Here is a 25,068-nt window from a genome sequence, read left to right as displayed (position 1 = left end):
GTAAATCAAAAATAGCCTATTCATTGAAGCGCATAGTGGTGGTGGAGTGAAAATATGTTAAAACAGACCAATCAAATTCTTATGGGGGATTTCGAGTAGGAAAAATGATATTTTAGTTTTAAGATGTCAGAGATACCTAGTTATAGACTACAGGCCCATGTTTAAAAATGGGTGGGTCATATGAACCACCAGGTGACGTATACAGGACGATATAAGAGCATAAAATAATAAGTTTCAGCACTATGCCGTCACTTGTAAGCTGTCCAACAGAGTGCTGGTGAGAATTGAAAAATGCAGGTAGAGTGAGTACATTTTGGTCATATATTTTTGTACGGCATTTTTACCATCGATAGATCCATGAAAAATAATAAGAAAGCGCGCAGTGCCGTAAAAAAATGGTGCGCCACAAAGTCAGTAAATGTTTTGATTTTCTGACAATTTCCGGGGTAAATTTGGTCATTTAATTCTGTACGGCACTAGTTTCATACTGTTTCAATACAGCCTCTAATCCATTATTCCGCAACGCCGTACAAAAATCATGCGACAAGGGGAAAAAATTGAGGGTAGCAACCCCCTCTCTTTCCGTGGTCCGGGGGGTGATTTGAAACAACATAAAATTAATTTATTTTGAAAGTGTTTTATGCATAGATAATATTTTTTTACATGCCGTACATTTTCGTTGGTCCAAAGGTTTGTAGGGGATGTGGATATTATATACACACCCGTTCACTTCAGTTAGACGGCATAGTGATTTTATCATATTATCAATTGTTCTCTTCAAAAATATGTTAATGCCGTACAGTATCAGATGGCCATAAAGTACTACCCTTAAAATGGTAGCGTCATTTTCATCAGCCTAAAAGATATGGTCTGCATTAAAATGTACGGCATAATTTTTTCCTAATTTATTTATCTTAATACTATTTAAAACAAGGGAAAAGCGTAGAAAATTGCTATATTTTATTAATCTATGAATATTTAAACTTTTGCAATAATTTGAAAAATTTCAGTTTTTGTATTTATCTATAATTTTTTTTAGAACAGTTTCTTTTGAACGGCAATACTATATAACAATAGTATTTTACACTATCATGTTAAAAAAAAAGTTGCCGTACAGAGTCAAATGATTTTACAGCTTTAAAAATTAAGTATACCATGAAATTAAGATAATTATTGATACACATTCAAATGAACACTAATTTTTTTACGGCATTATTTTTAATAGTACTTTTGAGTGCTAGATAATGTTTTGGAACCAAAGCCGTACTTTCTCAAATCACCCCCCGGACCACGGAAAGAGAGGGGGTTGCTACCCTCAATTTTTTCCCCTTGTCGCATGATTTTTGTACGGCGTTGCGGAATAATGGATTAGAGGCTGTATTGAAACAGTATGAAACTAGTGCCGTACAGAATTAAATGACCAAATTTACCCCGGAAATTGTCAGAAAATCAAAACATTTACTGACTTTGTGGCGCACCATTTTTTTACGGCACTGCGCGCTTTCTTATTATTTTTCATGGATCTATCGATGGTAAAAATGCCGTACAAAAATATATGACCAAAATGTACTCACTCTACCTGCACTTTTCAATTCTCACCAGCACTCTGTTGGACAGCTTACAAGTGACGGCATAGTGCTGAAACTTATTATTTTATGCTCTTATATCGTCCTGTATACGTCACCTGGTGGTTCATATGACCCACCCATTTTTAAACATGGGCCTGTAGTCTATTAGTTAGTTTTTGTTTTTCAAAAATCTGCTTGGTCAACTAAACACATCTCCATTCCACTCTACCTCAGTGGACAGTCACTCTAAAATATATCAGCTTACACTGTGTGTTCGAAGACATATCATAGATTTTGTGATAATCAATTAATCACTGCCCATAATATTATTATGAATGCGAAAATGTGTTTGTTTGTTGGTTTGACCTTCAGAGACATCACAACGGAGCAAGGTATAAGCGTGATTTGTTTGCACGGATATAGTTTGAAAACCAGGAGTGTGATATAGAAAGCTACTTTTTATCCCGAAAAATCAGAGTTCTCGTGGGATTCCTAAAATCTAAATCCACAGAAATGAACTCGTGAGCTTCAGCTAGTAGTTCAGTAAGGGTAAAGAAAATGATAACACCTGGTTAACAATACGAACCTAATATTGTATAATTAGATGAAAAATAAATTACCTAATGTTAAACACAATTAACATCTCATCTGCTCCCTGGCAGTTTCTTCAACAGAAAATAATAATATAAATTCCAGTAACTTATTAATTTAAATAAATCAATTCACTGAACTGGCAGCTAATGAACCAACATCATCTTGTATATTAACATATTTCATAAGATTGGAGTCATAGCTCGTTTCACTTCCTCCTTGAGCAAGAAGTGCGGCATCCATAGCAGCACGCTCTGCAGCGCGTTCTTCGGCAATTCTTATTTCTCTTTCAACTTGTAATTCTTCATTTTCTTTAGAACGTTTTTCTTTCAATTCCATATTTTCTCTGTATTTCATAAGCCGAGCTGACAAATATTTTATAGGATCGGCTGGTTGGTGTATAATAACGTCAGCAATACATTCTCGTAAAGCTTTGCCTACAGTATTTTTAAGATATTTGAAATCTTCGGTGACGTGTACATCATCCGGACAGAGTTTAAGTATATCAAAATGACTTCTGATACGAACTAAATTTCCAAAGCCATCATTTTCATATTCACTAGTAGAATCTGCTTCTCGGTAAATATGCTTGCCTTCCGAATTAATATAATATCGACCATAATTATCATAATAATAAGTAACACCTTCTCGCTGTTCCTTTACTTTCAACAAAATACCAGAACTATCCATCATATATTCACTTGCAGTATCATGAGCTTTGTAAACCCTTTGTCGACTTTTAGAATCGAGAAAATACCTTCCACATTCATCATAAAAATAGACATGGTCTACATCATCAGCCAAAGGCACTAGTTTATTGTGTTCATTTGGCTGATAAAGAGTTTTATCATCGGGAATTTTATAAATTTTTCGGCTATGTTGATCAATATAAAAAGTACCAAGATTGTCAGTAAACTCTTCTCTCATATCTGCAGCGCTAAGTATCGAAATGATGGACTTATGGCTGTGCTCTCCAAAAATTGCTAAATCCCATATTGAACAAAATTCCGTAATTAAGCGTTCGCGTTCTTGAGATGGTAAGACATGATTAAATAGTCTTAATTGATAAAAATCTTTACAAGTACATATTTTCCCCTCTTCCATATTATGTTCCAGGTGCATATCATTTAATTCTAAAAACCTTTTAAGGGTCATTGTAGAACTTTCTAAATAACCAAGTCGATTCTGCAAGTAATCTTTCTTATATTGCAAAACCACTATAGGTGCAGATGTTAATTCACCACCTAGATCAGAAATGCGATCCTCCAACATGTTAATTTTCCCCCTTAATTTATTCATTTCTAAATCATGAACTGCAGTACACCGTATCATGGTGCTCAAATCATTTCCCTTTTTTTTCAGGTTCTCTAATAATTCTTGAATAATAGGACACTTGGATTTTTGCATATCACTAACAATTTGTCGTAAGGTCTTAGTTAAATCTTCAAGTACACTACCATGTATATATTTTGTTAAATATACTGTAAACTCATCGTGTATCAAATCAATCCAAGAAAAAAGTTCTTCTATTGAATCTCTTACTTTTATTTTAAATTCATCATCAGTATCGAAATTCCTGAAACATTTTAATTTTTCCAAAAGTATGTGAGTAACATCCTTGTGCATTTCTTCTATTATTTCTATGTCAGCTAAAAGATTGGCTTGCTTATCGTTTGCAAGTGCAGGTCGATATTTCAACATATATCTGTTATAATACTTTAAGCGACTGCAGATAGCATCTATTGTGTAAGTTATAGCTTCATATACTTCTTCACGAGGAAGTACTTGCAATCTTTTTGAAAAGTTTTCTATATCTCTTATTGCGTGCAGCCACTGTAAATGATAATCAACAATAATATCAATAATTTTATTCTTAGATCCTTCTTCAAGTGCAGTACGCATGGAGCACATTGTATTAAATATGTTATCCGAGTAATCTTTTTTAGTCAAAAAGATGACTGGAGTTTCGTAAAAATATTTTATCTCCTTGGATATATCACAAAGGAATTCAACATTTGCATCCTGATCCCAGGTTTTGTCTATCGTAAGCTTACTTGACTCTGTGGCCATCATTCCAAAAAAGATCCTCAAAATAATATCTTTACTTTGACCACTCAATAAAATAAGTAACGCGCGCGATCTAGAATTCAATTATTTTTATCTTTTCATGCTATTTTAGTTATTATGATAACTAGTTATGATATATATGTAATAGGTTTAAAAAAATATTTGAAATAAACCATGGAAACGAATCACATATTTAGTATCTATGTATATCAAAGAGATATTTTTTCGTTTGAAAGTCAAATTGAACGAGTTTCTACTTTCTAATAAAATAATTTTTAGCCATTTTTTTTAAAGGTTGTAGTGTGGTAGTAGTTTGTCATTTAGGTTAGCAACACCATACGCGTCTACGATTTGTTTCCGAAAAGGTCGTCGATGACTTTGCGAATATACAAAATTACAAAGAAAAGTGTAGCTGTTTGTGTAATTTTATATCAAGTTATTTAAAGTAGTAAACATATACACAATGGCCGGGGCAATGTTATTCGAGAGATCACGCGTGTCATCATCGAACAGGGACGAAGACGTCCGCATGACTGATAAAATGGTTAGCACAGGCGAACTGCCCGAAGATGACGAGGAGAACATCAGAGTGAAAGAGCAAGGCATCCTCAATCTCGGCGAAAAGTACAAGAAAGAAGGCAAGGCCAAGGAACTGGCGGAACTGATCAAAGCTACGAGGCCGTTCCTCAGTCTGATAAGCAAGGCTAAGGCCGCCAAGTTGGTGCGTTCCCTCGTTGATTTCTTCTTGGACTTAGAAGCCGGCATCGGCATAGAGGTTCAGTTGTGCAAAGAGTGTATAGAATGGGCGAAAGAGGAGCGCCGCACGTTTCTGAGACAGTCCCTCGAGGCCAGACTCGTAGCGCTCTACTTCGACACTGGTATGTACACGGAGGCCCTAGATTTAGCCACAGCACTTTTAAAGGAACTAAAGAAGTTAGATGACAAAAATTTGTTAGTCGAAGTGCTTCTTCTAGAGAGCAAAACTTACCATGCTCTCAGCAATTTACCCAAGGCGCGTGCGTCTCTGACGTCAGCCAGGACCACAGCGAACGCGATCTACTGTCCTCCCAAAATGCAGGCCGCCCTCGACTTACAGTCGGGCATACTGCATGCAGCGGACGAGAGAGACTTCAAAACAGCCTACTCATACTTCTATGAAGCTTTTGAAGGCTACGATGGAGCAGACAGCCCCAAAGCATTAACAGCTTTGAAATACATGCTGTTGTCCAAGATTATGCTCAACCATGCAGAGGAGGTCAACACTGTATGCAGTAGTAAATCAGCTCTAAAGTATGCAGGCAAAGAGCTGGAAGCGATGCGCGCAGTGGCCACCGCATCACACAAGAGATCACTGGCAGATTTCCAGGCAGCGTTAAAAACGTATAAACGAGAGCTGGAAGAGGATGCAGTAGTCCGAGCTCACCTCGGTGCCCTGTATGACACCATGTTGGAGCAGAACTTATGTCGCATCGTGGAACCTTACATGCAAGTACAAGTGGATCACGTAGCTAAGTGCATCCGCCTTCCAGTCATTCAAGTAGAGAAAAAATTATCTCAAATGATTCTTGACAAAAAACTGAATGGTATACTGGATCAGGGAGAAGGTGTGTTGATTGTGTTTGATGAGTCACCCCTGGAGAAGACATACGAGACTGTCCTAGAAACCATCCATCATATGAGTAAGGTTGTGGACACCCTCTACCAGAAAGCTAAGAAACTCTCATAGGCCCATGTAAATTGTTGTAGCATTAAAACTATAAAATATATATCAAATAAACTTAAATTTTCAGTTGAAGAAAATTGTAAATCAAGTAACACTATTTTCTAAGTGAATTTCCAAATTTTGTTAACAAAATCGCTATATACTTACATAATAATTTTGAAAGAGCAAGTTTGAAATAACCATAGATTTATATAATAACAGATATAATAAGTATTGCCTTTCTTTTTTTATTAAACCTTAGAACTGTTACTTATTTGATATAATAAATGTAATAATACTAATATTTTAATTGACTTTTACTTTCTTTTTTTTTAACTTAAGCTAGTGACAAATTGTAATATTCTGTTTTATTGAGGATTAAAGTGTTCTTCAGACATTGTTGTTTCCTTCACACACCCACCTAGTTTTATACCTATATGCAAGTGATTTTATTTTGAGAGTTGTCTGTTGGCATGTATGCAACACATCCCAAATTATGGGTGAATCATTGAGTACACTGGCCTTATATACACAGGTTGACCTTAGGATTCTATTTTTGTAAATTATTATAAAAGTCACTCAGTATTTTATCCAAAAAGCTAAGCTAAAAGCTTGTTAAAGCTGTATTATGCTTGTATTCCAGGTAAAAGCTGTATTGGTGTGGTTATGAAGGTTTAAAACCTAAAATGACTTGGGAATATGACAATAATTTATGAAAACTACAGAGTAGAGGGCTATTTATCTATGTATAATAATAATTATTAGAAAAGCTGTTGCTAAATGCTTAAAGCACACAACTGCAAAAGTTGGAAATGCCTGTGATTAAACCCCCAACCTGACAAACAGCAGGTGGACATAATAGCTCATTATAATCAGCTATCACTCCTTTTTTCCTAAAGCTTGCCTATCTAAGAATATTTATTTCTTCGAAAGGAACATGTTGCCTAGTTGTGATTGCATCTTTGCATTTCAGATCATGTTGATTAAGCAACGCTTACCCCGGTCGGTAACTGGGTGGGTGACCGAATTTTCTGTCTTTAGCTCCAAGCTCCCAGTTATTATCACTAACATCTGATGATAAATAATAATTGTCGTCAAACCCTAAAAGTCGAAATCTTGTTTCTCTTAGTCAAGTTGTACCAAGGGTTGTCCATAGGAACGATCTGGGAACCCACCACATTACCTATTTCCCAAGAAAACTGCTACGATTATGCTGGACGAGACCCTCAGCAATGAGGAATACTCACGATTCAGATTTTCACCTATAGTTTACCAATTACGTCTATAGTGTACCGGTTAGGGCACAAACTGGAAAACGAAAAATCCACTATTCAAACCCCCGATTTGTATTTTTGTTGTATACATAACTCCTACCTACTACCAATGACTACAAGTTTTACGCTTAGTAATAGAAAGGGTCATAATTATCTTTAAAAACATAAATCAGAATATTTATTATCCATATTTTTATTGTAAAAAAATATTATTTACCTATTACAAATTATTATTAATTGCTATCTACTTATTAAAAATAATCATCAATCATTTAATAATAATAAACCATACCTAATTATCTACTTCCTTACAATAATTGAAGTAGACACTTATATTAATGGCATAAAAATACAATGTTAATATTGTTGAGTTCACTACCTTCACATATTTTACCACAAAAACCACAGTTTAACTATCATACAATTGGGTAAGGTTTTGAGGAATGTGAAAGCTGTGGGTAGGTCAAGCGTCTTTCAAACACATAAACTGCACTGTAAAATTAGTGTAATGTTGCTTTTTAGAAAATTTCAAGTGATAATGACGCTGAGTACTTACAAAGATTAAGATTCGAAACTTATTTCCTTACATGAAATGAGGAGTTGGCAAACAAAACGGTGTAATTGCACGATACAGAAGCAGAAAACGAAATAAAACTATCTGAACTGTAATTATACAGTTTTGATCGAAAGCACGAACTTTGGATCCAATTTTAGCGCAGTTTTAGGCAGATTTGTTTGGAAATGAATTCAAGTTGTCAGTGATCGAAAATCGAAATCATGAACTTTATACTCAATTTAGTAGTTTTAGGCAGTTTAGCTTGGAAATGAGTTCAGATTTGTATTCAGTGGGCCAAAAAAGTCCAAATTAAAGAAAAAAAAAGTATTTCGGCCAGAAATGTAATCACCGTTTTGTTCGTCAGCTCCTCAAATAATATTCAGAACTAGTTTATGCTCCTATCGAACTCCTCGACGTCTTCTGGCAGGTCCCAGAAGCCGCCCGGCGTGCTGGGCCGCACGGGGTTGGTGCGGCCGCGGTGCATACAGGATGTATCAAACAGCATTGTTCCTCCTATTGAACTCCTCGGTGTCTTCCGGCACGTCCCAGCGGGGCTCCCAGAAGCCGCCCGGCGTGCTGGGCCGCACGGGGTTGGTGCGGCCGCGGTGCATACAGGATGTATCAAACAGCATTGTTCCTCCTATTGAACTCCTCGGTGTCTTCCGGCACGTCCCAGCGGGGCTCCCAGAAGCCGCCCGGCGTGCTGGGCCGCACGGGGTTGGTGCGGCCGCGGTGCATACAGGATGTATCAAACAGCATTGTTCCTCCTATTGAACTCCTCGGTGTCTTCCGGCACGTCCCAGCGGGGCTCCCAGAAGCCGCCCGGCGTGCTGGGCCGCACGGGGTTGGTGCGGCCGCGGTGCATACAGGATGTATCAAACAGCATTGTTCCTCCTATTGAACTCCTCGGTGTCTTCCGGCACGTCCCAGCGGGGCTCCCAGAAGCCGCCCGGCGTGCTGGGCCGCACGGGGTTGGTGCGGCCGCGGTGCTTGGAGCACTCCTCCATCAGCTTTGCCAGCATCTCCGGGTCGTTTTTGTACAGCTCGTCGTAGAACTGTCAAAAAAAATCGGTGTCAGAATACGCTAAGCTTGCGTGTGAAGACATGCTGGTCAAAAACTTATCGTAAACTAAAAGCAAGACTCATAGTTAAGAAAGAAAAGAAACAATACCTATTTATTTGTTCGACAAGACAGAAAAGTTCGTTTTGGTTTTACGCTAGTGATTCCGAGTTAGAATTCTGAGGGTAGTGATGGATTCTAAGAAACAAAACAAATTACACTTACACACACACACACACACATACATATTTTCACCTCTCATTCTAAGAAGTGTGGTGTGGTGGCGCGCTCTTCGGAAGGCCTATATCCAGCAGTGGACGCAAACAGGCTGATTGATTGATTCTAAGAAGAGGCCTTTGCTGAATAGTGGGCCGGCGATGGGTTGATCATGATGATGATGACAATAGACCAAAGGCAACTAGAGTCAAGATGAAGATCTTTACCCTACTGTACGATTACTAGACTGTGGATACTCACGATTCTGCATTGGTCGCAGCTCCAGCCGGGCAGAGCACGTTTTTCCGCTTTCTTCCGCACAGTTGGTTCCTTGTACACAGGAGCCATGTTTGTCTTTACCCTGGTACAAAGAAAAAATGTTTCATCATTTCCGGCGAATGAACCTAACCCATATTATTACACTCACATTGTCACACTAATAATATTATAAAGGAGAAAGTTTGTATGTGTGTGTGTATGTTTGTTACTCCTTCACGCAAAAACTACTGGACGGATTGGGCTGAAATTTAAAATGGAGATACAGTATACCCTGGATTAGCACATAGGCTACTTTTTATCCCGGAAAATCAAAGAGTTCCCACGGGAATTTAAAAAAACCTACATCCACGCGAACGAAGTCGCGGGTATCAGCTAGAAAAAATATAAAATTAATATATTTGGATTCTAAAATACAGGTAAAAAAACAAGTAAATACAATAAATAAATAAAACTTTCTATTTCTACATAAAAACCGTTCAAGACTCCTACACGAAAGTTTCGTACCTATCTTATAGGAAACTAGCTGATGCCCTCGACTTCGTTCTCGTGGATGTAGGTTTTTCAAAAATCCCGTGGGAACTCTTTGATTTTCCCGGATAAAAAGTAGCCTATGTGCTAATCCAGGGTATAATCTATCTACATTCTAAATTTCAGCCCAATCTGTCCAGTAGTTTTTGCGTGAAGGAGTAACAAACATACACACACACACACATACACACCAACTTTCGCCTTTATAATATTAAGTGTGATAGTGTGATAACACTTTCTAATTAAGGCAGCTATTTCGAAATTTTAATTATTTGCCGTTATAGCGGGCAAAGAAATACACACTGAAAACTTCAACTCTCTAACTATAACGGTTCACGAGATGCAGCCCGCTGACAGACAGACGGATTGACGGGAGCTTAGTAAAAGTGTGGCAGCGTGGTTAGATTCTCCAGTAAAACGTTACTCCCATTTATATTCACACGATATTTACAATGGTATACTGTATTTACATCAATGGGTCGACCAGAGAAGGTATATCGCCTCGCTCTGGTGCGGGGCGTAATACGACTTCTGGAGCACGTCGCTCGACAGTGGTTGATAAGGGTCTCGGGGAGAATGAGGCTCTCGGAGGTCATTTTTTTTTAAAGAATAGCCAGCTAATCATGACTAATACTCCCCTTTCCCCTCCAATTAAGCGTAAAGCTTGTGCCAGGAGTGGGTACGACAATAGTGCAACGGGTGGGGTTTGAACCGCCGACCTTTCGGAATTCGGTCCGCTCTTCAACCGTTTAGCTATCGATGCTCTTTTGTTTGTTCCAACTGGTAGCTGTGTAGAAGTTTTCTTTAATAGTTGTCTACCAGCCAACCAATGTCATTAGCGAGTAAATGATGCATGCTTCTACTATGCTGCCGTCCTAACAAAGAGTGCAATAAGTCGAGTTTTTGGGCAAATTGACTTAAGACCATATCCATAATCAGGAAAATGAGCTGTATATTTTCGCCTTAGACGTCTTTTTTGTATCTTCAGTAGTTTCGGTTCTGTTGGTTATCAAAACTGCAATATGTAATATTACGATTTGTAAGTAACTAATCATAACCGCGAATATCTCGAAAGTAGTCGAAACCTAGTTATTGCTCTCTTCGTTAGGGTAATCATGAAAATAAGCTGTATATTTTCGCCTTAGACGTCTTTTTTGTATCTTCAGTAGTTTCGGTTCTGTTGGTTATCAAAACTGCAATATGTAATATTACGATTTGTAAGTAGCTAATCATAACCGCGAATATCTCGAAAGTAGTCGAAACCTAGTTATTGCTCTCTTCGTTAGGACGGCAGAATGGGGTCCCGTTCGCAACCTTTAGGGTACGGAAACCTAAGTAAGAGATGAGTTACCGTTTCACATCATCATTGGACTTTTTGTCTATGCCACTAGGTCCAGGCTCCTGCAGCAGGGATGGGCTGGCCACGTGGTGTTGCGTGTTCGTTATATTCACGTTCTCAGCTAGCGGACGCTTGCTTGGGCTAGAGAGAAAAACCGGTCAATTGTGAGTCGGCCCTCACTCTTTTAAGGTTCCGTACATAATTATGAACATCATATTTTGGGTGTATGAAATATTAATTCTTTTCCGAGTTAGAACATTGCAATAAACTGTGAAAGAAAAATCCAAAAAATGTTTGTCCTAGTAGGTCTATCTACCTGGACAGCAAATAAACCGGGCCACCCGCTACCTTGGAAGTCTGATTCGATTTTCTCAAAAAGTATAAAACTTACAACTATCAAAATTGTACCTGCTGAAAGTGCATTTTATGATGATTAAAATGAATGGAAATTCATTGGGATTAATCAATTAATTAAGTGTTTATTAAGGGTTTTACAAAGAAGAGTCGTTTTCCAGCCATGTTAATCGTTAGTAATCATGAAATGAAAACAAAAATTAAAGCCAGAAACAAAAATTAAATTTAAAAAAAGTTTTTGGTCAGTATTCAGTATTCCCTCTCCTTGCTCGGATAACTGCCAGCATCCTCGTATTCATCCACCTCACGAGTCTGACGATGAAATCTCGAGGAATTGCCTTCCAATACTCTTCAATTGCAATTCCCAGCTATGGAAGCTTTGTTTGAGCAGTTATCCGATCTCGAACCCGACTTTTCAGCTCATCCCATAAGTTTTCTATCAGATTTAAGTCCGGGCTTCGAGCTGACCAGTCCATTGTATGAATGCCGACGCCCGATATCCAACTTCTGTTCTGCGAAATCGCCGCCTCAACGCAGTTCAAGTCCAATAAAGTCTGCGTGACGAACACCAAGTGGTCATAAGCCCAGACACCGTCAGAAAGAGACTTGTTCAATGGAACCTGACTTCATAGAGAGCTGCAACAGGCCCAGCATTGACGGTAGCCCACCGTGAAGCACGACTTGAATTTATTCGAGAGCATAGGGACTGGACGTTAGGACATTGGGGTAATGTACTCTTCACTGATGAGACCAGAGTGAGTCTACATTGAAATGATCGACATCAGAGAGAATATCGTTGCCCTGAAGAACGTTATTCTCAGTGTTGCATCGAGGAAACTTGCTTATGGAGAAGGATCTGTAATGATCTGGGGCGGCATCTCGTTTACCACACGTACAGCGTTAGTTTTCATCGAACCACGGGGTTGTACACGTGGATTGATGTCATTGATAAATTACTGAAATCCTCACTGACCATGTGGTACCTTACGCAGGATATATCGGACAGAATATGTCAGTTTATGCATCATAATGCACGGCCTCATGTTACTCATGTGGTGGCCCAGTATGTACACGACGTGGACATTCGTACAATGGACTGGTCAGCTCGAAGCCCTGACTTGAATCCGATAGAACACTTATGGGATGAGCTGAAAAGCCGGATTCGAGCCCGGATACCTGCTCCAACAAGGCTTCCAGAGCTGCGAATCGCAATTAAAGAGGAGCGGAATGCAATCCTCGAGATTTCATCGTCAGGCTCGTGAGGTGGATGAATACGAGGGTGCTGGCAGTTATCCGAGCAAGGGGAAGGAATACTGAATACTGACCAAAAACTTTTTTTGAAATTTTATTGTTGTTTTTTTGTTTTCATTTCATGATACTAACGATTAACATGTCTGGAAAACAACTCTTCTTTCTAAAATCCTTAATAAACACTTAATTGATTGATTAATCCCAATGAATTTCCATTCATTTTATTCTTCATGAAATGCACTTTCTGCAGGTATAATTTTGATAGTTGTAAGTTTTATACTTTTTGAGAAAATCGAATCAGACTGCCAAGGTAGCGGGTGGCCCGGTTTATTTGCTGTCCAGTGTAGTAGTCTGACCTGTGTTGATAGATCAGTCAGTCACCATTTTAACCCCCGATCCAAAAAGAGGGGTGTTATAAGTTTGACGTGTGTATCTGTGTATATGTCTGTGGCATCGTAGCTCCTAAACTAATGAACCGATTTTAATTTTTTTTGTTTGAAAGGTGGTTTGTTTGTGTTCTTAGCTATAATCCAAGACAATCGGTTCAGCCATTTGAAAGTTATCAGCTCTTTTCTAGTTACTGTAACCTTCACTTGTCAGGGGTGTTATAAATTTTTAATTCACACTTGTTCTTTAATATAATTATTTAGAAGTATGGAAGTATGGATTTATACGCCTAATACAAACGTAACATGGCTATGATATCGTCATTGGTCTCACCTATTGTCTTGCTTGTTATTCCTACAGTCAATTTTCTTCATGTTATGTTGCAACAGCGATATGCTTTCGTCTCCGCACTGTGCCTCATTGTCCATGTTCTCTCTTTTCACTGGGGATTTGAATCTGTATAAAAAAAACTGGTCAAGTGCGTGTCAAAATACGCATAACGTAGGGTTCCGTAACGTGCTAGTTTTTAAAAACCCTGCCGTTCATTTCTTAATAGTAGTTTTTTCAAAAAGTGTCTAAGATTCCTAATGATTTCAAAGACAAATTCCCTCCAAAACTTGTTTGTGAAACGTTATATTGTGGTGTTATAGAAATTAATTTATTTATTTAACTTGAAATTGAAATGTCGAGTAGCGACGATGATGGCCGCGCTTCACTCGGGATTCTAGATGCAACATCCTTGCTACGCTCAGGAGTTACTCTAAAATCCTTCATTATAAGACATTTATCCCCATGTTGAATAATCTACTATTATAACGCATGTTATTGATTGATTGAATAAAGATCATTTATTTATTTATTCACTAGGTAGGTATTTTGATTTTTTTTGAAAATTTAATGTGCCTTTATGGTAGCCGTGATAGGTTTCTAGAACTACAAATTTTAACCTTGCAGCTCTTATAGTTTATTTTTACTATGGCTGTGATACACAGACAGACAGACAGATGGACTGAGGAATAACTTATTTTACTACACTCTAAAAATTATATTATAAATTCTAGTATTTTAATTTCTGTAAAATATACAAACCTATTTGGATATTGGTTTAATAGGTTAATAGAATTTTCAATGTTTCCCCCATTATTATTGATCACATCTTTCTGTTCAACAATATTATGGTCATCTGTTTCAGATTCCATTTTGAATTTTGATATTAGCGGCGGCTTTTTGAATTTCGTTGGACTATCCTTTGCCATAGATTTATATCTGAAACAAGAATAAAGTTCATGGCCTGCTTTACATGGGAAGCTTGAAGCAGTCAGGATTGACTGCTCCAAGCTGTGACTGCATAGTAAACTACAGTCTTCTATTTGCACACATACATGAAACCTCCTTTTGATGGTTAATTTTGACGGCCTCCCTGGTGCAGTGGCAAGCACTATGGTTTTATTAGTGGGAGGTCCCGGGTTTGATTCTCGCCAGAGGTTTGCAATTTTATAATTTGTTAATTTCTGGTGGCCTGGTGGGAGGCTTCGGCCGTAGCTAGTTACTACCCTACTGGCAAAACCGCACCGCCAAGCGATTTAGCGTTCTGGTACGATGCCGTATAGAAACCAAACTGCCGTGTAGAAGTATGGGTTTGATGAAAACTGCCATACCCCTTCCAGGTTAGCTCGCTTCCATCTTTGACTGCATCATCACTTACCACCAGGTGAGATTGCAGTCACGGGCTAACTTATATCTGAATTTTAAAAAAACGTTTGAGCACTTGCGACTGCTCCAGGCAATCAGCAGCACGATTTCACCGTGCGGCCAAGGAGTTGCCAGGCATACACTGACTTCTCGAGCAGTCAACTGCTATCGCGCAGTTAGCATCTCCAACCGCAACCCATCTCTGCGTTGCGCGCTCCTCCCGCCCGTGACTGATCTAGCAGTTGAAAGCGACTGCTTCAGCCGACTTTTGGTAATGACTGGCTTACTACTCGAGCTGCACGTTTAAGGCCAGCCTAAATCTCAGTTAAAATTCTGTTACATTCATACTCCATTCCATATCATAAGTGCAATGCATGCTGATTAAATGATTTAAATGAGGAAATGATTTTAAATTATTTATTTGTTCTTAAAATTGGTTTTTTACAAATTGTGCCGAGGACCCTAAATTAGGTTTGCAAAACCTGTATCTCAGGGTCCGCGCTCTTCCTCTTCCGTCATTCACAAACAAATACAAACAAAACAACAAATACAAACAAAAAGAAGAATTCAAAAACTAAAAATACGCGTGTGTGCATGTGAGTGGGTGTGTATTGTGTGTGAGTGTGTGTTTGTGTATGAGACGATGATGATAAGCCTGACATCATGATGATGATGAATACTTACAGTGAGGGAAGTTTGACAGGCCCACTTGTAGGTGATGGCAGTATTGTTTCATCGTTATCTATTACTTCTTTCTTCACATTGCACTAAAATATGCATGAAATAAAGTATTAGAAATATTATAAGCTAGCTGATCACGGCGACTTTGTTCGCGTGGATATAGATTTTTAAAAATCCTGTGGGGGCTCTTTGATTATTATCCGGGATACAAACTTTGAAACTATCGTGGCTACAGTCCTGCCTTATGCGTGTTCTGACTACTGACGTTACCCGACTGCAGTGAAACCCAAAAAGAGGGTTATGTGTTTCACCTGTATATATGTATGTCCGTTCCTATGTCCGGTCGTAACACTCAATGGCTCTATCAATTTAGATTAATAATACGTCATTAGATTCGTCTTGAGTGTCACTGGGTACATACAATTCTTAAAATCACCCTTATAGATCCCACTTTGTTGTCTGTCTGTCTATTCATCTGTGGTGTCTGTCAAGAAAACCCTTAGGGTACTTCCCGTTGACCTAGAATCATAAAATTTGGCAGGTAGGTAGGTCATATAGCACAAGTAAAGGAAAAAATCTGAAAACCGAGAATTTTTGGTTATATCACAAAAAAAAATATCAAAATGTGTTTCAATTATCAAAGTAAGATAACTATACCAAGTGGTATCATATTATGAAAGAGCTTTACCTGTACATTTTAAAGCAGATTTTTATTTATTTTTATGCATAATAGTTTTTGGTTTATCGTGCAAAATATCGGAAAAAATACGCGAGTACGGAACCCTTGGTGCGCGAGTCTGAATCGCACTTGGCTGGTTTTTTTTTTAAATACAAACCTGTTGGTTATTTTCGTTGTTTGGTTGGATTTCCCGGCCATGCTCTGGGGAGCAAGTGAGGTCGACCACTTGACAGGTCTTGATCTTCACAAAGCTCAGTCTGCCTTGCCTCAGCCTGCCGCCCGGCTTGCCTTGCATCGGAGAGGGGTATATTAGCTTTATTGCCTTACTTTCCGGACTCGACCTATATAGGATAAGAACAAGTGTAAATTAAAAATTTATAACACCCCTGACAAGTGAAGGTTACAGTAACTAGAAAAGAGCTGATAACTTTCAAACGGCTGAACCGATTTTCTTGTATTATAGCTAAGAACACTCTCGATCAAGCCACCTTTCAAACAAAAAAAAAAACTAAATTAAAATTGGTTCATTAGTTTGGGAGCTGCGATGCCACAGACTGATACACAGATATACACACGTCAAACTTATAACACCCCTCTTTTTGGGTTAAAAATAGATATTTTTAGGATTCCGCATCTCCAAATAAAAAAGGAACCTTTACTTCCTGTTTGTGTGTCTGCCGAGAACCGTTAAGGGAATCAAAACCTAGGTTACTTTCAATTGACCTAGAATCATGAAATTCGGTAGTAAAGGAAAAAAATCCGAAAACCGTGAACTTGTGATTACATCACAAAAAAGGGGTTTGTGAAAGTGTATTTGTTGTTAGTTAGTCTTTTAATTATTCCACAACTGAGCAACAGGTCGGCGTGATTTTTTGCATAGGCATAGTTAAAGAGACATAGTTAAAGATCTGGGGAGTGATTCGCCAATTAGTGCCTAAGCCGAATGATAGCCACTAAGCTCATTTGATATTGGTTAGTTCTACAATGCTGCTTCACTGAGTGATATTAAAATTGTTTTTCGAAAAAACCTTCAATGGATTAAAAGTAAATGGCAAATGAGCTTGGTAGGGGTAGATCTTCATTCAGTATTAGATACTGAATTAGCTAATCAGTAGGCATGACAATGATATAGGTTTCTTTTCACCCTTTCTTTATTTCTTGAAAAATCAATGAGTTGCCACAGGATTTAAAACCTAAATTCACATGGACAAAGTCACAGCTATTGACTAGTTTACAATATAGAGAAAAAAATTCTTACCACGAGTCAGAACATTTCTTTTTATTATCTTTTAAGCTTAAAGAGCTATGAGGTTTGGTTTTCTTTTTGCTCTGGAATATTGGACTTTTCCGACCCGTTGGGGTTCCTTCAATCTCTGTAACGGATTCATCTTTGCATATTTGATCTTCCACTTCTTTCTTTGGACTTTTAAAAGTACTTTCGAAGTTCTTTTCTTTTGTATCTTCTTTTATGACAACATTTGGATTGTTTTCTTTCTGTGGTGATACACTTTTAGGGGGAGTTAGTATTGTTGTATCACAGTAAATTTGTTTGAGTATTACTTCTATTAGGTTAAAGTCTTTAGTTTGAGTTAATTTATTTAAAGCTGAGGCTGGAATAAAAATAATTACTTAATTTGTTTATTAAATTTAACATCACCTCAAGTCTCAACCCGTCCCTGGTGCATTACATTCTATGACCCATGTCTTAGAATGAGAAGGGCCAAAGTCCACTACGCTGGCCAAATGCATTTTGGCAGACTTCATACACCTTTGAGAACATTACGGCAAACTCTCAGGCATGCAATTTCCTCAGTATGCTTTCCTTCAGTGTTAAATCAAATCGCACATAATTCCGAAAAGTTAAAAGGCACAGGCTGAAAAATTGATCAGTAACCCTTAGCTTAAACAATGCCTAGTGTAAGGCAGCTTTATATGATAATTTTTGCCTTCTTCTCTTCTCTCTGGGCTGGTTTCCGCACTTAAACGTTTCCGTCTATTGCGCGAAATTTTTTCCTTATGGCAAATAAAAGACATTTATTTGCCTTTTGTCTGATGGGAGGCTTCAGTCGTGGCTAGTTACCATCTTACCGGCAAAACCGTGCCGCCAAGCAATTTACCGTTCTAGTATGATGCTGTGTAGAAACCAAAGGATTATGTGTTTAATGAAAACTTCCATACCCCTTCCAGGTTAGCCCGCTTCCATCTTAGACTGCATTATCACTTGCCACCTGGTGAGATTGCATGCAAGGGCTTACCTGTATCTGAACAAAAAAAAAATAAAAAAAGGCTCTAACCCAGAGCCATAAAGCCAGTTAAAAAAATTACCAAACAAATGATTTCATATATGAAGGATTATAAGGATCCCACAAAATTTTTAAAAACTAAATACATTTGAACAAAATATACAACACCTAGTAATATCATGAATTATATATTGTACTTACTAATAGAGTCTATAATTTGTTCCTTTGTCGCAACAGCCTTTCTTAATTCATCGCAGCTGCTACAGCTTTGGCTGAAAGTTTTGAAGATCATTATAAGTGGCCATAAGCCATGAGATCTGGAAACTAGCTCAGAGAGAAGAAAGAAGAGAAGTCTGGCCATTCATTTGAGTTAAAAAAATGAAAAAAAAAATATTATTATTTACACAGTTATTTTTTTACATTCAGAACTAAAACAAGGAACCCTTATAGTTTCGTCCAGTCAGTGTGTGTCATAGCCATTTAAGAATAAACTATAAGAGCGATAAGGTTGTTTGGTACAGCTATTAAAACCTTTGATTAGCATTTTTAAAAACATGATCATTTTTCAGACCTCCTGAACATGGAAAGCAACTCAAAAAAAATTTGGTCATCCCCTTGAGTGGAGAGAAGGAATCAGTTCCTAAAGGATGTTTAAAAAATTTAACCATAGTGACAAAGTTATGGGCATCTTTCAGAAAAGAGAATACAGAAATTTCAAAAATTATTACATACACAGCTCAAAGGTTATAGGAGTGGACTGAATTCCGAAAGAACGGCGGTTCAAACTCCAGCCGTTGCACTATTGTCCTACCCACTCCTAGCACTAGCCTTACGCTTAGTTGGAGGGGAAAAGGGGAATATTAGTCATGATTAAAAAAAATGGCTAATATTCTTTTTTTTTTAAATACATACCTCTCCAATTTTTCCTTTTGTTCATGTAAAAGCTTCTGGTAGTTTATATTCTCTAAATGTAACTGTTCAAATTCCGACACCAGCTCTGAAATAAGGTAATTTTATTGATCAATATAAAAGAAAGCTCAGTCAACGGGCAATGGAGAGAGCTTTGCTTGGAGTCTCTCTACATCCGTAGGATAACCAGAGTAAATAAACAACATAGCTCAGCAGGTTGTGAAGCTGAAGTGGCAATGGGTAGGCATATGGTAGGCATACAGTTCTCACACTTGGTCGGTTTTTAATTTTAACTTAGATTTATTATATCTATGTGTAAAATGAAAAGATGACTGACTGACTGATCTATTAACTCACAGCTCAAACTACTAGACGGATTGGGCTGTTTAACATGCAGATAGCTAAAGCTATTACAACGTAGACATCCGCTAAGAAAGGATTTTTGATAATTCAACCCCTAAACATCCCCTGAGGGAATAAAATAAGAGTTTGAAATTTGCGTGGCCCGCGCGGACAAAGCCACGGCCGGCATTAGCTATTAAGAAAATAAGAAGAATGTAATGAGTTTAATAAAAATTAATATCAATCAAGAAAAAATCGCGCGCCCAAATATTCAAAACAACTCACCTTTGAAGTTAACTACAGCTTGTGATAATGTTTCATTCATTGCAGTAACTTTTAAAGTAGGAAATGGTTTCGAGAATACATAATTATTGCTTTCCTTAGAGCCTCCCATTATCAAAATTAAAGTTCTCCAAGTTGCCTCTGAAATCTACAGTAAACAAAACCAAACAAAACCTAATAGCACAGTGATTACTGGTGATGCTGGTAATCCTCAAGTGTTTACATACTCTTTGGTAATCCTAATCACCAGTCACCACCGACCAGAAACAAAAGGTGATTATTACCGGTTTCATGAATATATTTAACAAACTTGTTATCAAAGTACTCTGCGTAGTGATTATATTCTCTTTGGTACTCTGTGACCACACTCCACAGGTGATTACTATGCCTAGGTACTTCTCTTTGGTAAAACGCACAGAGTACCTACCTACTTTGTAAATATCATAGACGTTACGATTTTTTCGCTATGGTAAATCCCAAAGAGAGATCAAAGAGTATATAAACACTACGTTCTGAGAGATAGGACTTCGTCTGTGTTAGTGTTAGCTGGCGGGCGTGCTCTGCCTTTTTGGAGTGTTTTTTTTTGTTAAAACTGACTGGAAAGCGCTCTAAGGGGGTGCCGTGCGTATGTCGGCGAGCGCCGGCACAGACGGGGTCCGTACTTGTATAGTTTAACTAATTTGTTACAAATAACTACAAACTTGACATTGGCTAATCTTTGTAAAGCCAGCCGAGAGAGAAAAAAAAATATACCAAAGAGTTAAGATCAAAGAGAATATAGACACTACCACAGACCACGAATCCGGAGATAGACGACGAAGTTCCATAGATCTGTTTATGATTAGTAGCGAGTACTATACATACCGATAATATCGGATTATATATATAGAAAAAATCAATATCTATCTATAATAAACTTTCTTTGTATCATGGTCTTTCTATTTCACCCTCTTATGGCAATTTAACACTATACATTACACGTCTCTTTCCCACAATATAATATAGATGTAAACGGTTGCGGCAAAACATCACGATGACGTCATGACAGCCTAGTAATTTTAGGGATGGCCTCGAAAATCGTAATGAATCGTAAATTAAATATAGTGTCGCACTTTATCGTAAAAATATCGGTTTTTCGGTTTTCATTTACCGATTTTCGGCAAATAACCGATTTATTCAACTTTTTTTGGTCAACAAAAATAAAACGAAATAAAATCATTAAAATAATTTATTAACGATTTAAAAATCTTATTAACTATTTTTGGTTCAATGACGTGATGGTGATAAATATTAGCACGCTTAAAAATTAAGGTGGATGCGACGGGTCTGCCCGCGAAATTCAAATTTAATTTGGTTTTTCGCAATTTGTAAACTAATACGACAACGTAGGCTTATGGCATTCTATTTGCGACAATAACAGTATCATCCCCACCTATTTATTTAAAAATCTTCACTTGAAAGGGTCCAGTTTAAGAAATTAGCTCTAGTATCCACTATAACTCACAAATTAGTCGACGATACTAGAGCTAATTTCTTAAACTGAACCCTTTCAAGTAAAGGTTTTTATATAAACCTGTGAGGATGCTACTGCCATTGGAGCAATTAAAATGCCATAAGCCTAGGTTGTTGTATTAGTTTACAAATTGCGAAAAATCAAATTAAATTTGAATTTCGCGGGCAGACCCGTCTCATGCCCTTAAGGGCCGGCGCACACATGGTGGAGTGCGGCGGAGTTCAGCGCAGAGCATGCCCGCGAAGTTTTCTATTCGCGTGACACATTACGCGAATTTCTACCATAGAATGCGCGAGCACGCGCGGGACTGCGCAAGTATCCGCACGGATGCACAATTAAATTTAGATATTATTTCAATGAGGACAAAGTCGATAATACTTTGACTGTGAAAAATGCTCTGCGCTGCGCTGCGCCATATGTGCGCCGGCCCTTAAAGTACCTAAACTAAACCTTCGTAGGGTTCCAATGCACCACAACAAACTCAGCTGAGTATTTTTTTGTTATTACCATCTCACAATCACACTTAAAACTAGTCAGAGCAATTTATTCATACTATTTTTTTATCATTATCTTTTAGAAAATAAAAACTTTAGATTTCAAGATACATCTCCAAAACGTTGTTTTGAGAGATTATTATAAACTGTATAACAATTAAATATCATAAAATGAATTGCTATAAGTGTAATAATTGTAGTTTTCTGACCAGCGTTTTATGTTTAACACAATCGACGTCTTGGACGAATTATACAAGACGCAAATGCCAAATTATCGTAGTCTTCATAAAGATATTATTCATTTAAAGTTACTGAGGTCAAGTATCAACCGATTTAAGTAATAAAATTTACATTGTCAGGAAATACAATACAAAACCAGATAATGCAACAAGAATTTTGCATAACAACATGACTTATCTCATACTTATGACATACTTTTGTGTCTTATGACACAAAAGTATGTCATTATTATTCAGTTACTAGCTGATGCCCGCAGCTTCGCCCGCGTGGATTGGTCAGATCCCTTGCAGCATCAGGATTGAGGAGTTGGAATCCAAATTTTTTATGAAATAATGTTGCAAAGTTCCTCTATAGATTAAAAAAGAAATGACGCAAATCGGTTTAGAAATCTCGGATTTTGGTGTACATAGGTAAAAAACACAACTCTTCTTGAAAGTCGGTTAAAAAAGTAGCCTATGTTACACCCTGGTCAATTCTCTACTTGTATGTAAAAATCCCGTTAAAATCGGTTCAGCCGTTCCGAAGATTAGCCTTTTCAAACAGACAGACAGACAGACAGACAAAAATTTTAAAAACGTGTGATTCAGTTATGGTATCGTTCAAATAACCATATGACCTTAATATGTGGTAGTTATTTCGAAATTACAGACAGACACTCCAATTTTATTTATTAGTATAGATAGTATAGATGTAGTCATGTTTTCAACAATAATAATTGTACTTGATTCTAAAAATACCATTCAAGTGAGAGTCGGATTCGCACAGAAGGGTTCCGCACGATCGTACAAGAAATCTCAAACCAGTGTAATAAAAATGTGCAAATTAATGACGAATGTGATTTAGTTAAACTAATTATTTGATTGGGAACACAAATCTTTAATTTTTTTGTGATGTAACCATAAGTTCACGGTTTTCAAATTTTTTCGTTCAATTGTGCTATAAGACATTGCCACCAGCCAAATGTCATGATTCCTATTTTGATTCCCCCAAAATGGCAGACACGGGGGGCAGACAGACAGACAACGAAGTGATCCTTTATAGGTTCCCGTTTTCCTTTTGAGGTATGAAACCCTCGACAAATGTAAATCTTTTCCATTAAACTACATTAACCAAAATATATTCTAGTAAAATGTATGAAACAAAAATTTTCAAAATCTATTTATGTGGATTTAGAAAATCATGATCAGTTAACAAATTCACAAAAAAATTAAGTTTACTAAATCAGATATAGATGGCGCTGTTGCCACTAACTTGCATTGTGGCAACTGTGCCACAATGCACACTGGTTAAAATATCTTGTATAATGATATGGAAACCTTCGTGGGTGAGTCCGACTCGCACTTGACCGGATTTTTTATACCTAAAGCCTGACTAACTAAATTCGTCATCATTCCAAAACGCTAAATGGTTGCAATTTTCCGGACAATGCGTTCTTAAAACCACTTTTAGAATGACCACAACCGTTTAAGCTATTGAATAAATTATTTATAAATAAAATTATCTCTGTAATGAAAATGCCATCATCGATGTTTACAGGTATCGTACAATAATCGTCAATTGTTAAAATGTCCATGTATGTCTTCATCCGCATTGACACAGTGAGGGCCACCTCTCTGCTAAAGACTCTTACAGCAAGCTTGACCTGAAAGGTAAAATGAATTATCAATGAATTACACAAATTCGAGCAAATTGTTAGTTATAATATTATGAGACATAAATCACAACATTTCATGATAATCTTTGACTTTGATTAGATATGTGACGTAACCACAAATTCATGATTTCGGATTTTTCCCTTTATTAATTATTGTGCTATTAGGACATTGCTAGCTACCAAATGTCATGGATTATATACGGGAAGTATCTCAAGAGCTTTGATTCCCTTGTCTTGATAGAGACACAGATAGACAGACAGAAAACGAAGTATAAGGATTCCTTTTTTCTTTGGAGATATGGAACCCTAAAAATAGAGGACCTAAATGAATTAAAATAAATGCATCCTTTACTTTATCCTTATATCAAGGACATAATTCAAGAAATTTTTGGGCTGGGCCTTAAAAATAGTGCCACTGGTGCCGCTATTTTATGCACCAATTGGTCAAACCAATAATTAGTGGGACAAATTGAACTTTAAAATGTTATACAATCTACTTTGTCCTACTTGGAGGGGCAATGTGTAATAAGCCAAAATAAAAATCGGTCAAGTGTGAGTTGGACTCGCACACAAAAGGTTCCATACCATCGCACAAGATATAACACTATTTAGCACGCTGAAAAACAGACATACAGACAAACGGACGGACAGGTGGACGGACAGCGGAGGCTTAGTAATAGAGTCTCATTGGCACCCTTCACGTACGGAACCCTAAAAATTGATACGAGTCGTTGCAATGCTAAATACTTTTGGGTGCTCACACCTGTTTCTTCATAAAATGTTTGTAAAACTTCAGTTTGGTATGGTAAGATGTCTTTACTTGCCTTCATATTATCGACAGAATTTGGTTTCAAATGTCTATCTGTTAGTCGAGTATTCCTTACAGTGCCACCAATCCCACCTACCGCACATATTTTTTCAATGATCTGACACGCAAATAGCACGGCGATTACCGATGATTAGGTCCTTTTTCTGAAATTGTTTAAATGACATTTTAGTAGATGTGGAACATCACACATATTATGATATACTTTTTTGCCATTCATAATATAATAATAAACATTCAACCCATCATTGCCACTGCGAAGGAGACTGGTAAACTTTTTTTTAGAAAAAGTGCTATTACGAGGGCGGCACTGAAAATTTCGGGAATCAAGGAAGTGACAC

The 25,068-nt window shown here is 37.5% G+C and overlaps 3 protein-coding genes across 4 annotated transcripts; 1 reads left to right on the top strand and 2 right to left on the bottom strand.

The window, feature by feature from the left end:
• Nucleotides 1-1,911: 1,911 nt before the first annotated feature.
• Nucleotides 1,912-4,476, bottom strand: LOC123872792. The gene is made up of 2 exons (XM_045917324.1): nt 4,214-4,476; nt 1,912-3,992 (listed from the first exon to the last, which is right to left on the bottom strand). Exon 2 carries the CDS (start codon nt 3,858-3,860, stop codon nt 2,286-2,288), a length of 1,575 nt encoding a protein of 524 aa, XP_045773280.1. The 5' UTR covers nt 3,861-3,992; nt 4,214-4,476; the 3' UTR covers nt 1,912-2,285.
• A 74-nt stretch (nt 4,477-4,550) lies between these two features.
• LOC123872800 (26S proteasome non-ATPase regulatory subunit 11) lies at nt 4,551-6,321 on the top strand. Its single transcript, XM_045917332.1, has one exon. It carries the CDS (start codon nt 4,690-4,692, stop codon nt 5,950-5,952), a length of 1,263 nt encoding a protein of 420 aa, XP_045773288.1. The 5' UTR covers nt 4,551-4,689; the 3' UTR covers nt 5,953-6,321.
• A 1,275-nt stretch (nt 6,322-7,596) lies between these two features.
• LOC123872794 lies at nt 7,597-20,148 on the bottom strand. 2 transcript variants are annotated; one of them, XM_045917326.1, is made up of 12 exons: nt 20,004-20,148; nt 19,380-19,464; nt 18,669-18,739; nt 17,483-17,834; nt 16,382-16,565; nt 15,549-15,631; nt 14,262-14,438; nt 13,506-13,628; nt 11,193-11,321; nt 9,296-9,395; nt 8,734-8,813; nt 7,597-8,606 (listed from the first exon to the last, which is right to left on the bottom strand). In XM_045917326.1, exons 1-12 carry the CDS (start codon nt 20,110-20,112, stop codon nt 8,507-8,509), a joined length of 1,593 nt encoding a protein of 530 aa, XP_045773282.1. In that variant the 5' UTR covers nt 20,113-20,148; the 3' UTR covers nt 7,597-8,506. The 2 variants fall into 2 exon arrangements, with proteins under 2 accessions (XP_045773282.1, XP_045773283.1); XM_045917327.1 differs by having other exon boundaries at nt 7,597-8,813; nt 15,549-15,619.
• Nucleotides 20,149-25,068: the final 4,920 nt, after the last annotated feature.

Source organism: Maniola jurtina, chromosome 15 (assembly GCF_905333055.1).
Source record: "Maniola jurtina chromosome 15, ilManJurt1.1, whole genome shotgun sequence".
Lineage (NCBI taxonomy): Eukaryota > Metazoa > Arthropoda > Insecta > Lepidoptera > Nymphalidae > Maniola > Maniola jurtina.
Note: the sequence above shows the minus strand (reverse complement) of the source record. Positions and strands in the feature narration are given on the sequence as shown.

What these genes read in the sequence shown, in the direction of transcription:
- LOC123872792 (XM_045917324.1), bottom strand. Translation starts at nt 3,860, where the DNA reads ATGTTGAAATATCGACCTGCACTTGCAAACGATAAGCAAGCCAATCTT.
- LOC123872800 (XM_045917332.1), top strand. Translation starts at nt 4,690, where the DNA reads ATGGCCGGGGCAATGTTATTCGAGAGATCACGCGTGTCATCATCGAAC.
- LOC123872794 (XM_045917326.1), bottom strand. Translation starts at nt 20,112, where the DNA reads ATGGGAGGCTCTAAGGAAAGCAATAATTATGTATTCTCGAAACCATTT. An exon ending in CAAAAGGAAAAATTGGAGAG is followed by an intron (nt 18,740 to 19,379) that starts GTATGTATTTAA and finishes CAAAACTTTCAG; the next exon opens with CCAAAGCTGTAGCAGCTGCG. An exon ending in ACAAATTATAGACTCTATTA is followed by an intron (nt 17,835 to 18,668) that starts GTAAGTACAATA and finishes TTTTTATTCCAG; the next exon opens with CCTCAGCTTTAAATAAATTA.